Raw genomic sequence first — 12,853 nt, 5'->3', positions numbered from 1 at the left:
ATATACATAGGTACACATGTCCATGAGACTCTTTATCTCCAAGAAACTACTCAAAAAAGCCGAAGTGGTGCCATGGCTTAAGTGGCAGAATACTAGTCGAGCACAAAGAGGGTCAGGGACAGTGCCCAGGCCCTGAGTTCAAGCCCCAGGACCAGCAATAAACCTTTGATAAAATCAAGTGTTATTTTTCTCAGTTATCTCTTTCTCTGCAGCTGAGTTGCTAAGTTGATTCCACAGTCTCATGATTTAAAACACACACACACACACACATACACACACACACACACATACACACACACAGGAGAACAGAGTAGGGAAATAGCTTTCCAAACCATCAATATTTTATTTAACAAGAGACTATTGAGACATATCTAGTGTTTATAGTATATTTGATACAAAAATAAGAAATTCTTAAAAATATGTACTAAAAATACAAAGTTTCAAAGTCCAGAGAAGATGTATATTACACTTCAGTCACCCAAAACAGCAGCTTGTGGTCTCCTCCAATTGCACACAGTGGGAGAGTTCGATGCCAGGAAAGGCCAGACCCAACGGCCACAGAACCAGTGAGGATGGGCTGCAAAATATGTGAAGAATTAAAGAAGCACAAAGCTAATGAACAAAAAATAATAAATTATCTCTGTTTAAGGCCCAAACATATGAAAAATATGCTCCGGTAAAGATGAAATGCACAACATTTACTTGCAGCTGGCTTGAATGAAGGTTACAAGTCATCTACGAATAACTCACACAGCCTAGAAGCAAACATTTGCAGTCTACACCAAGCAAGCAGGCAAAATTAAATTAACATAATTCAATGAAAAAAAGTAAAAACAACAGAAGAAATATGTTTCTTACATAAATTTTGACAGAAAGAATTTCTATTGCCACTGGTGATTTAAGCATTCAAGAAAGAAGCCTTTTCTTTTAATTTAAGCAGATAACAGATATAAATGTAGTTAGTTACCAACTGCAAATCTGAGAGCTATGAGTAGAAAAGTAAAACACAAAAATTGAGAACAAAACTAAAACACATGACAGAAACCACTTTCAATATTACCTGAGGATGTCCTAAGTGATGAATCTGAATCTGACTTGTCATTTTACCAGGATAGCCAGTAGTTGCAAACAGTTCTTCACTGATTCCAGACCACCTAGAATCAAAGTACAAAATGACAATATCCAACAGTCAACTACAATCGTTTCTGAAAAAGGCCGTTTCTTTTAGCCACAAAAGCATTAATTTTATAATCTTATTAATATGGCTTTAACTTTTAGACTTCTTAGTTAGCTTTGAGTAAATGTTCACATTCTGTGACTTTTTCTCGAGTGTTTACCTGTCACTGCATCAAGTTGTAGTTATGCAAGATTAACAGAGCTTTCTTTTTCTTTTTCTTTTTTTTTTATAACCAACTGGCTAACCCAAAGCATCAGTCAGATACAAAATATTTCACAGTTCAATATATTTAATGGTTAGCGACATTTGTAAAAACTCAGTGACGGGATGGTCTAAACACCTACAATATTTAAGTTTTCAAGTATGGCAGGCACAGCAGTTCATTAAATCAGTGTTACTGGAGTATAAGGCAGTAAGAAAAACATAATAGCCATTTTGCTATTGTTATGTAAACTGAATGTGAACTTCATTCTAGCATAATATGTCTTCCTCTGGGGGAATGAAACAATTGGCTTAAGGTAACAATAACAATTCCCAAAAAAAGGAGGAGGATTCCTTATTCTCTGCTGACTTGCTCTTACAGCCACCTTATACAGTGAGAGGAAAAGGACAAAAAAGGTCTGAGGTCTTGGTGCCACCAAAAAGCTGCTAAACCAGTACTGATACTGTCTCCTCTATATATTTTGGTAGTCCTTATGTATCATTGTTTATTGACTTAAACATGTATGCTTGTACCAAGTACCAGTAGCTCACAACTGTTATCTTGGCTATTTAGGAGGCTGAGACCTAGAGGATTCCGGTTCAAAGGCAGCCTGTGGAGAAAAGTCTGAGACTCTTTCTCCAACTAACTAGCAAAATGCTGGGCTGAAGGTGTGGCAAATGGTAGAGTTAAATCTTGGTACTGGCAAAAAAACAAAACCAAAAACCACCCACAATAAGGTTTATATGTAAATGTGGGTCCATGTGCATTTATTATCATTGTGAGCACAGAACAATTGTTGAGGTAAGACTGGTGGAATGGTAACATTTTTTTGTGTGAGCTATAAAATTCTTTAAAGAAAATATTTGGAAAACAAATCTACAATTTGGTCTAGACCAAAAGACAAAAACTAAATAACCACTTATAAGAAAATCAGAATGAAACAAAGCCTAGGAAACTCAAGTGCAAAGAGGAGAACAGGGAAAGTACTTTGGCAGTGGCACAACAAAAAGTTAAAAACAAACAAACAAACAACAGACAATTCTCTCAATAATGGAACATCATTACCTGAATAAGTAGGCTCGGTCCATGTGAGCAGGTCTTGTCTCTTGAGGATAACTAAAAAATAAGATTTTTCTTCTTTGAATTATGTTAGATGCAGGCAAAAGACAGTTTTAAAGGTATTTTCTTTTTAAGGAGCCAATGTATTTAGCATGTAACAAAATTCTAAGTTAAGACAGAGGAAGAACAGTAAAGACATGACTTACAACCACTACAGAGCACTGTAATTCAACAGAACCAGTGTTTTTCTTCTTTTCTAACATAAACAAGTATCATTCAGATCAAACATGAGCTTGTCGTGCATTGTCCTTTCTGGGTTACTCCCAAAATAAATCCCAAAGCATGATTATATTATTAATAACCCCACTGTTCCAGTCTTCTACAGCAGTGTTGTTTACATTCAACATGGAGATTGAAATTATATAAGGAGGGCCCAATGCATCATGTAGGACAGTTGCTGGATTTTTTTTTTGGTAAAGAATGGACAAATATGCTAATAAATACCTGGACTGAGTGATGTCCCAAATTAACCAATCATTTCCTGCAACAGCACCAACTTTGAAGGTGTTTTTTAAGCACCAATGTGCTGACATTAATGGTGCCTGTTCTGATTCAAGGGACAAAATAGCCTGTTGGGCTGAAAGATCATAAAACCGGATTGTTCCATTCTTCTCTGCAACCATCAGCTGTTAAAAAAAATAAAAGTCAATGTTGTTATCTCAAGAGTTAAATCTGAGAAGCCAAGATGCAGTATTACACAATAAGATATAAGTGTATACATATACTACACATGAAAACTCAAATGCAAAGGAAGACACACACACACACACACACACACACACACACACACACACACACACACACAGTTAAGAGAAAATTTGCAAAGAGAAAACTCCAGAAAGTTAGGTAGAAAAAGTATGTCAACTTTACAGAGCCATGAAAGCAGTGTGCCTATGGATCTAGCAAGAATTCCATAGATTCTAGATTCTATAGATACAATAAGTACTGTGGGACAAAGAGAAGATACTGGAAAGATTCACCCAATGGCTCCAGTTTCCTGAGTGAAATCAGAGTTAAGGCCAATTGATGATAAGAACTTGTAGTATACCTTAATATTTCAGAATGCTCTACTCAGAATAAAATTGAATACCACTGAAGCCAGGGTGATCTGACTTATATATACACCAGTGATCCATTTTGTCTATGTTGTGGCTCACAAATGCAGATGTAACTTAAAAAAAAAAGTGGTGTATACTTCTAACTGTATCATCTGACCATCAGCTTTTAGATTGTAATCTTCCAAAGGTCAGGAAATGGATACACTGAATAAATCTATTTATGAATAATAGTTGTCAAATACAAACTATCATAATTTTAAAGAAACTTTTTTTTAGGTAAGTGTTCTAACATTTGAAGCACACCTCTAGACCTTTTGCTTTTAGTTTTTCAGATGGGTCTTGGACTAATTTGTCCTGGGCTGGTATTGAACTACAATTTTCGTACCTGTGTCTCTACAGGTGACTACAAGTGTATGCCATCATGCCCAATCTATTTATAAGATAAGGCCTTGGGCTGGGGATATGGCCTAGTGGCAAGAGAGCTTGCCTCGTATACATGAGGCCCTGGGTTCGATTCCCCAGCACCACATATACATAAAATGGCAGGAAGTGGCGCTGTGGCTCAAGTGGCAGAGTGCTAGCCTTGAGCAAAAAGAAGCCAGGGACAGTGCTCAGGCCCTGAGTCCAAGGCCCAGGACTGGCCAAAAAAAAAAAAAAAAAAAAAAAAAGATAAGGTCTTGCTAACTTTCCTAGGCTGGCCTTAAATACCATCTTCCTATCTCCATTTCCTGAGAAGCTGTGATTATAGGTGTGAGCTACAATGCTAGGCCTAGAGAGACTTCAAATGTATAGACTTCCTCTTGGGCACCTGTGACTCACTTTTGTAATCCTAGCTACTCAGGAGGCTGAGATTGTGGTTTGAAGCCAGGATGGGCAAGAATGAGACTCTTATCTGTAATTAACCCCTTCCCCCAGCCCGACACACACCTAGAAGTGGAGCTGTGGCTCAAGTGATATCACTAGCCTTGAACAAAAGAAGCTCAGGGACAGTGACCAGGACTGGAACAACAATAAAAGGAAGTATAGATTTCTCAGTTGATGAAAGGAAGCTAAAGTGTAATCAATAACCTTAAAAGTTTCCTCAGGATGCCAGCATACACTCATTCCAGGAGAGTGAAGAACAAAATGAGCTGTCTGACTTCCGTCCAAGCTCCAAATCCTAAAATAACAGGAGTATAATGTTAAATATTCTTGATAAATCACTACTGAAAACGAAATCTTCACAAACTGATCCAAAGCTATTTAAATACAGATTATAAGGTAGGTGTTTGCATTTAAAGAAAATTATAACAGCAGCTGTTAGAAAATGGAAAAGCAGTATGTAGAAATGAAGAATTCAAGTTTTACTATAATCATAAAAAAAGTTACATATATTTTCTAACTCATCTAACAGTAACCACGTTCAATTATTTATGAACTCTCTGGGCAAAATCTTCAAGTTTCTGGGTCACTTCAAGTTTCTGCCTTTCTTTTTGAGTAGTCCTTTCAGTTAACATCATTTCTACCTGAGTGCTTAAAAACATGCATGCACATCAGTACTTCCATTTTCAAAGTAAAATATAAAAAAGGTAATATGAAATTATGGGAACTGAGGGGTACACCGTTTTTCACATTGGCTATTCCTTTGCCTTTGGGCTTCTGTCCCAGTGGCTACTTCCCATCATGTACAATTTTATCTGGTTCACTTTTCCAGCTTTTTTTTTTAACCTTAAGTGGCTGAGTTTGTTAGCTGTTAGATTAGGACAGGCTGTCTTTCTTTAGTAGTTACAAATAAATAGTAACAAGAACCAGGTTACTAGCTGACATGGCTGCCCATCTCAACAGCTTTTCCATCCCTAAGGGAGTCATAACTCAGAAAGCACAGGTATGGTTCTGTTGTGTGGATGGCGACTTCCTACCTAGAATACTGGTTTTTCAGCCACTGCTATAGGATGCAGCATGGCAGGAGAGAGAATTGGTGCACAGATAGCAAAAAGCCTACACAATTCTGGTCTTTAAGAACTGAACAAATTTGGGGGGAGGAGGATAGAGCTTAGTGGAACTGAAGTTTAGCATGCCTGAGGCCCTGGGTTTAAAAGCACTCCAAAATTAAAAACATAAATAATAGTTGAATATGAGAATGTCTTGGACTTCTTGTAGAGTGTGTAGTTTGTATGTAAGAATGTAAAATGATTTTTTAAAAAAACTTGTGATACAAATAGGCAATAATTTATTCCAAAGAAAGAGGACAATGTTATTTTGTTTTGAACTTCATTAATTCAAGTAATTTTCTTCCTTGTAAAAATTATTTGGTCTTGGCTGGAAATGTGACTTGGTGATAGAGTGCTTACTTAGCATGCAGGAAGCTCTGGGTTCGAATCCTCAGCGCCACATAAACAGTAAAAGCCAGAAGTGGCGCTGTGGTTCAAGTGGTAGAGTGCTACCTTTGGGCAAAAGAAGCCAGGGACAGTGACCAGGCCCTGAGTTCAAGCCCCAGCACTGGCAAAAAAATTATAGGGTTTCAAACTTGAAATATCATAGTTACATATAAACTAGCACAAAATTTTTCAAAATTATCTACCTGATTAGAAGCATACTCTTTTCTTTAGTCAACACTTTTCATCTTATTTACCATACAAGGGAAGCAGTTGTAATTTAACTAAAGAGAAAAAATATTTACAAAGAACTTATGCAATTGTGTTTTACTCTTCACAGTGAATGAGATTATTAATCATGGTAAATGAACAGTGCTTTCCTCTCTTCATCTATTTACATAAAAAGTGCTGGGGCAGCATATTTTACTACCATTGAAATAACTGAAATAGTGAAAAGCTGCCTGCCAAATTCAGTGAATCTCATGAGAGGAGTCTTAAAAAAATTCCACTCTTTTTAATACCGTGTGTGTGTGTGTGTGTGTGCGTGTGCGTGCGTGTGTGTGTGTGTGTGTGTCTCCTGACACTTGAACTCATGGCCTGGGTACTGTCAGAGCTATTCTGTTCAAGGTGAGTGTTCTACCACTCGAGCCAGGTTTAAGGCATGAGTCACTGGCACCTGGCCATAACCAGAATATTTTCATGATTTTTCCTTCCCAATAAAGGACACTAAAGAGGTAAAAATTATGTGAAAATATTATATAAAATTAAATCAATTAACAAAGTGTAAAAGTGCATTCCTGTCTAGCCAAATTTTAAAGTTTTTTTTTTTTTTGTCAGTCTTGGGGCTTGAACTCTGGGCCTGGGCACTGTCCCTGAGCACTTTTTTGCTCAATGTTAGCACTCTACTACTTGAGCCACAGAGTCACTTCGGGCATTTTTTGGTGGCTAATTGGTGATAAGAGTCTCACGAACTTTTCTGCCTGGGCTCGCTTTGAACCACGGTCCTCAGATCTCAGCCTCCTGAGTAGCTAGGATTATAGGCATGAACCATTGGCTCCTGGCTATAACCCAATTTTTTTTTAACTGACTTAAATACAAAGAGTTGATCTGGATTATGTTTCAGGGTACAGGATAAAATAATTTTTGGTTTATAACTATGTACTTATTCAGTAATTCACAGTGGTTGTATAATCTAATAGTAGTATGGAAAATACAAAATTGGGCTAAAATAAGTTATACTACCTAAATTAGCTATAGATGGTACAATTTAAGTTGTTAAATGTTATTTCCCTATTGATAGAGTCTACCTTGGAGAACTGACAAGAGAAAACTATTTCCTAATATGGTCACATGTATTTGTTGTATGTTTACCAAATAGCACTACTGTTTCCTTTGACTAGAAAACCACTGATTGTGATACAAAACTCCACTTCACTAGTTTAATGATACAGTTGTTATATAAAGAGATAATATGAATGCAAAAGAGTTGTTTCAATGAAAGTAAGTTGATGATAACAACTAAAGATAAATTAGAAAAAACATCCTCTTACATTGGGTGAGACAGTTATAAAAGTTAAATAACTGAAGCTATTAAAATCTGGAGTATTTTGAATGAAGACTGCTTTTTTAAGTTTTCACCTCAGACACGTATTATGGTTGTTGCTCATGCAAATGGAGACATCAAATGCCAATGAATGGACAGTAATTTGAGAGAGCTTTGACTCCAAATCAAAAGACTGGCAAATGCTTTTTCATATAAATGTTGTATATTTTAAGCATGTTTTAAAAATTGTTTCCAGAATTCATTGAGTTTTCTAAGAAATGACTGGTTTAGATCATGTCAACTAAAAGGGCTCAATAAATGTGCCCATAATAAATAAACAAGTAAAAACTGATAGGTATACTTTCTAGGAAGGTGGTTTATCACAAGAAAGCTTTAAGAATTCAGAGCCTTCTTCTCAATATAGAACTCCCCTATGACCCAGCAGCCCCACTGTTGGGTATCTATCCAAAAGCCCACAAACAAAATCACAGTAATGCCACCAGCACAACAATGTTCATCGCAGCACAATTAGTCATAGCGAGAATCTGGAACCAACCCAGATGCCCCTCCATAGATGAATGGATCAGGAAAATGTGGTACATATACACAATGGAATTTTATGCCTCTATCAGAAAGAATGACATTGTTCCATTTGTAAGGAAATGGAAGGACTTGGAAAAAGTTATACTAAGTGAAGTGAGCCAGACCCAAAGAAACATGGACTCTATGGCCTCCCTTATTGGGAATAATTAGTACAGGTTTAGGCAAGCCATAGCAGAGCATCACAAGGCCCAATAGCTATACCCTTAGGAACACATAAGATGATGCTAAGTGAAATGAACTCCATGTTATGGAAACAAGTGATATATCACAGTTGTAACTACTTTCAACGTCCTATGTGTATGTGTAGTTTCTATTATTGATGATGTTCTTATATCACCTTCCTATGGTTGTACCTACACTATCTCTGTAATCTTATCTGAGTATATTGGAAACCGTGTTTACTGGTATTGGAAGTAGGAAATTCAAAGGGAATACCAAATTTGAGAGACACAGGGTAAAAAAAGAGAAATAACTACAAAAGCAATACTTGCAAAACTGTTTGGTGTAAGTGAACTGAACACCTGGGGGGGGAGGGAAAGGGGGGGAGGGAGGGGGGCATGAGGGACAAGGCAACAAACAGTACAAGAAATGTATCCAATGCCCAAAGTATGATACTGTAACCTCTCTGTACATCAGTTTGATAATAAAAATTTGAGAAAAAAAAAAGAATTCAGAGCCTTCTTAATAAACAATTGAAGATAACACATTTACACAGCATAAAGTAAGGTATGTTAATATGGTTAGATTATTGTGGCCCCCCCCAAATAGGAGCTATATGAAATATACAGGTGGACATTTTTAAATTTCAAAGGAAACGTAATTTTAGGCAAAGTCCATTTGCTGACATGTTAAGAAGCTAATGTAAAATACTGGATGAGTACAATATAACTCTTCAAGTTAAAAAAATGACTGTCTATGGTTGTACTGAGGCTTTTTAAACTCAGGGCTTTGGGGGCTGGGAATATGGCCTAGTGGTAAGAGTGCTTGCCTTGTATACATGAAGCCCTGGGTTCGATTCCCCACATATATAGAAAAAAAACAGCCAGAAGTGGCACTGGCTCAAGTTGGCAGAGTGCTAGGCTTGAGCAAAAAGAAGCTAGGGACAATGCTCAGGCCCTGAGTCCAAGGCCCAGGACTGGCCAAACAACAACAACAACAACAAAACTCAGGGCTTTCTACTTGCTCAACAGGAGCTGTGAGATGTAGCTCCAGCCCATTCTACCTTAAATATTTTCCAAACAGGTTCTTGTGTTCATGTTCCAGCCAGCCTGGACCATAATATTCCCATTTATATAGCTGGGATGACCACTGTGTATTAACACACCCACCTTTTATTTGAAATGGGGTCTTGTGAACACTTTTTCCTGGCTTAAGCTGGCCTTGAACCATAATTCTCCTGGTCTCTGGCTCCCAAGTAAGTAGGAGGCACTAACAGTTCTGACACAATTTAACTGTGATCCGAAATAAAACTCTTAGCTATAACTGTAAAATGGCTGCGTACAGAGCTAATAAATAAAGGATAATGAATTATCTTTGCTTTTAGTTTGTTCCTAAAATTAAGACCTCATTTCAAACTGAGTAATAAGTCTCCCTAACATAGGATATTTAAGTGTGATTGCCCATTAGATTAACTAAAGATGCCACAAACCGGGAGTTGGCATATGAGGGATTTTTAGGTATTCTCCAATGTCTTTCAAAGTTAAATTACAATAGTAGTAGCAGATATTCCATCTGAACATTCAAAGGAACTTTTCTGGATAATACACTGCTCTTATTTGTTTATTCTTATTAATTGTTTATATTGGAAACTCACTGTCTGTTAGGTGGACCATTTTTTTTTGGCCATTCCTGGGGCTTGGACTCCAGGCCTGAGCACTGTCCCTGGCTTCCTTTTGCTCAAGGCTAGCACTCTGCCACTTGAGCCACAGCGCCACTTCTGGCCGTTTTCTATATATGTGGTGCTGGGGAATTGAACCCAGGGCTTCATGTATACAAGGCAAGCGCTCTTGCCACTAGGCCATATCCCCAGCCCTAGGTGGACCATTATAGAAGGAAATTTCTGCTACCAAATGTTTTTGACAACAGACAAAGAAATGAAAGAGTGAATGGTATAGATGACACAGCTGTGTCCTTCTGGCATAAGTTTTTCTAAGGAGTAAAGTAAATCATAATTCTTCTAAAAGATATGACTAGATCACAATCAGTGATTGATTAATCAAAGTGTTGGTTAATTAAATGTGAAAGCCAGAATCAAAGGAATACTATAATTATAAGGGTAAGAAGGCATGTTACAATGTTCCTGGGTACAGGAATTGAACCTCTAGCATTCCTAGGCAAGAAACATATTTTCATTGAATTTGTGACAGCAAAAATAAAGATTTCCCTCATTTCCAAACTATCAATCACTAAGTTGTTAATCATACTACAAATGATTCAAAATAAGGTAAATCATAGTATATTTCTTCATAAGTACCAAGTTAGAAAGGGAAGCATATTGCTAAAACAAAGCCTCTCGTTTGAGCCACTCCTTAGCCCTTTTAGCTTTATTTCTTTTTTTACTTTTTTTGGTCAGTCCTGGGGCTTGAACTCAGAGCCGGAGCACTGTTCCTAGCTTCTTTTTGCTCAAGGCTAGCACCCTACCACTTGAGCCACAGCTCCACTTCTGGCTTTTTCTATATATGTGGTACTGGGGAATCGAATCCAGGGCTTCATGTATGTGAGCTGAGCACTCTACCACTAGGCTATATTCCCAGCCCTAGCTTTATATTTTGTTCAGATAGGATCTCATTCTCTTTTCTGCAAGTTAGCCCTGGAAGGGGATCCTCCTATTTAATGCCTCTGGCATAGCTGGGACTCAGGTGTGCATCCCAATGTTTGGCTTATTTGTTGAGATGGAGAGGTCTTGCTAACGTTTTACCTGGGCTGATCTCAAACTGGGACCCACTGTTTCTGCCTCCTGGGTAGCTAGGATAATAATACTACCAAACCCAGCCCTAGATGAACAAATGAGTGGGTAAGTAAGTTTGGGTTTGGTAAGTTAAAGTGGTAAATAGTCTTTTCAGTTTAAGGCTAACTGTGGAGAACTTTGCAAAAGCTTTAAAAGTAGAGAGACAACAAAGGAACATGCAGTTTGAAGTTGAATTTCATAAAGGTATGTTAATATATGTGTCTGTTTCAAATATATATGGAAAGTAAGACTGGACTAATTCTTTTTGTTGTTGTTGGTTGTAGGGCTTCAATTCAGGGCCAGGGCACTGTCTCTGAGCTTTTCTGCTCAAGGTGAGTGCTCTGCCACTTTGAACCACAGCTCCACTTCCAGTTTTCTGGTGGTTAACTGGAGATAAGTCTCATGGGCTCTTCTGTCCCAGCTGGCTTTGAACTGCAATCCTCAGATCTCAGTCTCCTGAGTAGCTAGGTTTATAGGCATGAGCTACCAGCACCTGGCATGGACTAGTTACTTAAAATATGGAAATTTATTAAGTAGTACACAGCTTGGGTGTACTAGTAGCATAAATGACAAAAATAAATGGAATATTTTACTGACTTCAGAATAAGAAGAATTATAACAGCACACCTAAGAACTAATTGCACATGCTTCCTATGTTATCTTTCACTAATTAAAAATAGGAGATAAAAATAAGAGTTAAGGGGCTGGGGATATAGCCTAGTGGCAAGAGTGCCTGCCTCGGATACACGAGGCCCTAGGTTCGATTCCCCAGCACCACATATACAGAAAACGGCCAGAAGCGGCGCTGTGGCTCAAGTGGCAGAGTGCTAGCCTTGAGCGGGAAGAAGCCAGGGACAGTGCTCAGGCCCTGAGTCCAAGGCCCAGGACTGGCCAAAAAAAAAAAAAAAAAAAAAGATTATATAAACTTACAAGTTGTTGCTTCATTTTGATTTCTTGAAATTATAAACACACTGAGCAAATAGAAGTTTATCATTACAGAGGTGAGAAACTGAGGCCACACTATAGCAGAATTATTAATATCTCATTTAACTTGCATAAACACTGTATTTTTGAAGGATAGAAATTATGAGAAAAAATTTTACATTTAAAAATAAACCTCAAAATCAAACTTTCAACTTCCAAGAAATACCATATGGTTGTTTTCCAACAGATCATATGTAATGATTTCATCCTCAAAAAATTCAGAGTACTTTTCCTTTAACATAAGTCTTAATACAAGTACCACTAATACTACCTAGGAAATATTAGCACTGCATTATCTCTAAGAAAAATTTTTAATAAACAACTTAAATTTCCATATGCTAAGTATTAGTGTTATAGAGGAGAGAAAGTAGTCCTTAGGGCTGGGAGTATGGCCTAGTGGCAAGAGTGCTTGCCTCGTATACATGAAGTCCTGGGTTCAATTCCTCAGCACCACATATACAGCAAAGGTCAGAAGTGGCGCTGTGGCTCAAGTGGCAGATTGCTAGCCTTGAGCAAAAAGAAGCCAGGGACAGTGATCAGGCCCTGAGTCCAAGCCCCAGGATTGGCAAAAAAAAAAAAAAAAAAAAGCCAGAAGTGGCGCTGTTGCTCAAGTGGTAGAGCTGTATCCTTGAGCACAAAGAGGCTCAGAGATAATGCCCTGGCCCAAAGTTCAAGCCCCAGCAAAGAAAAAAAAAAACAAAAAGTCCTTAATATGTGTGTCAGTAGATTTACAAAATAACCCTGGTGTTTATACATGAATCCTATTTATATAATTCATTAATGTAGCCACCCAAAGGCCACAAAAAGCAACTTGAATTATTGCAATTTGGTAAGATACTTTATGGAATACTGGGTGTATATTTTAT

At 37.6% G+C, this 12,853-nt stretch overlaps 1 protein-coding gene across 1 annotated transcript in view; it reads right to left on the bottom strand.

Moving 5' to 3' along the window:
• Positions 1-319: 319 nt before the first annotated feature.
• The window catches only part of Nup37 (nucleoporin 37), a 32,488-nt gene continuing 19,954 nt past the window's right edge, over positions 320-12,853 (bottom strand). Inside the window, exons 6-10 of the mRNA XM_048357206.1 lie at positions 4,625-4,715; positions 2,943-3,124; positions 2,445-2,495; positions 1,061-1,154; positions 320-577 (exon numbers count right to left, since the gene is read on the bottom strand). Of these exons, the coding sequence (XP_048213163.1) occupies positions 464-577; positions 1,061-1,154; positions 2,445-2,495; positions 2,943-3,124; positions 4,625-4,715 (532 nt within the window). The 3' untranslated portion in view covers positions 320-463. The remainder of the gene's footprint in view (positions 578-1,060; positions 1,155-2,444; positions 2,496-2,942; positions 3,125-4,624; positions 4,716-12,853) is intronic.

The sequence above is a fragment of the Perognathus longimembris genome, chromosome 1 (genome assembly GCF_023159225.1).
Source record: "Perognathus longimembris pacificus isolate PPM17 chromosome 1, ASM2315922v1, whole genome shotgun sequence".
Lineage (NCBI taxonomy): Eukaryota > Metazoa > Chordata > Mammalia > Rodentia > Heteromyidae > Perognathus > Perognathus longimembris.
Note: the sequence above shows the minus strand (reverse complement) of the source record. Positions and strands in the feature narration are given on the sequence as shown.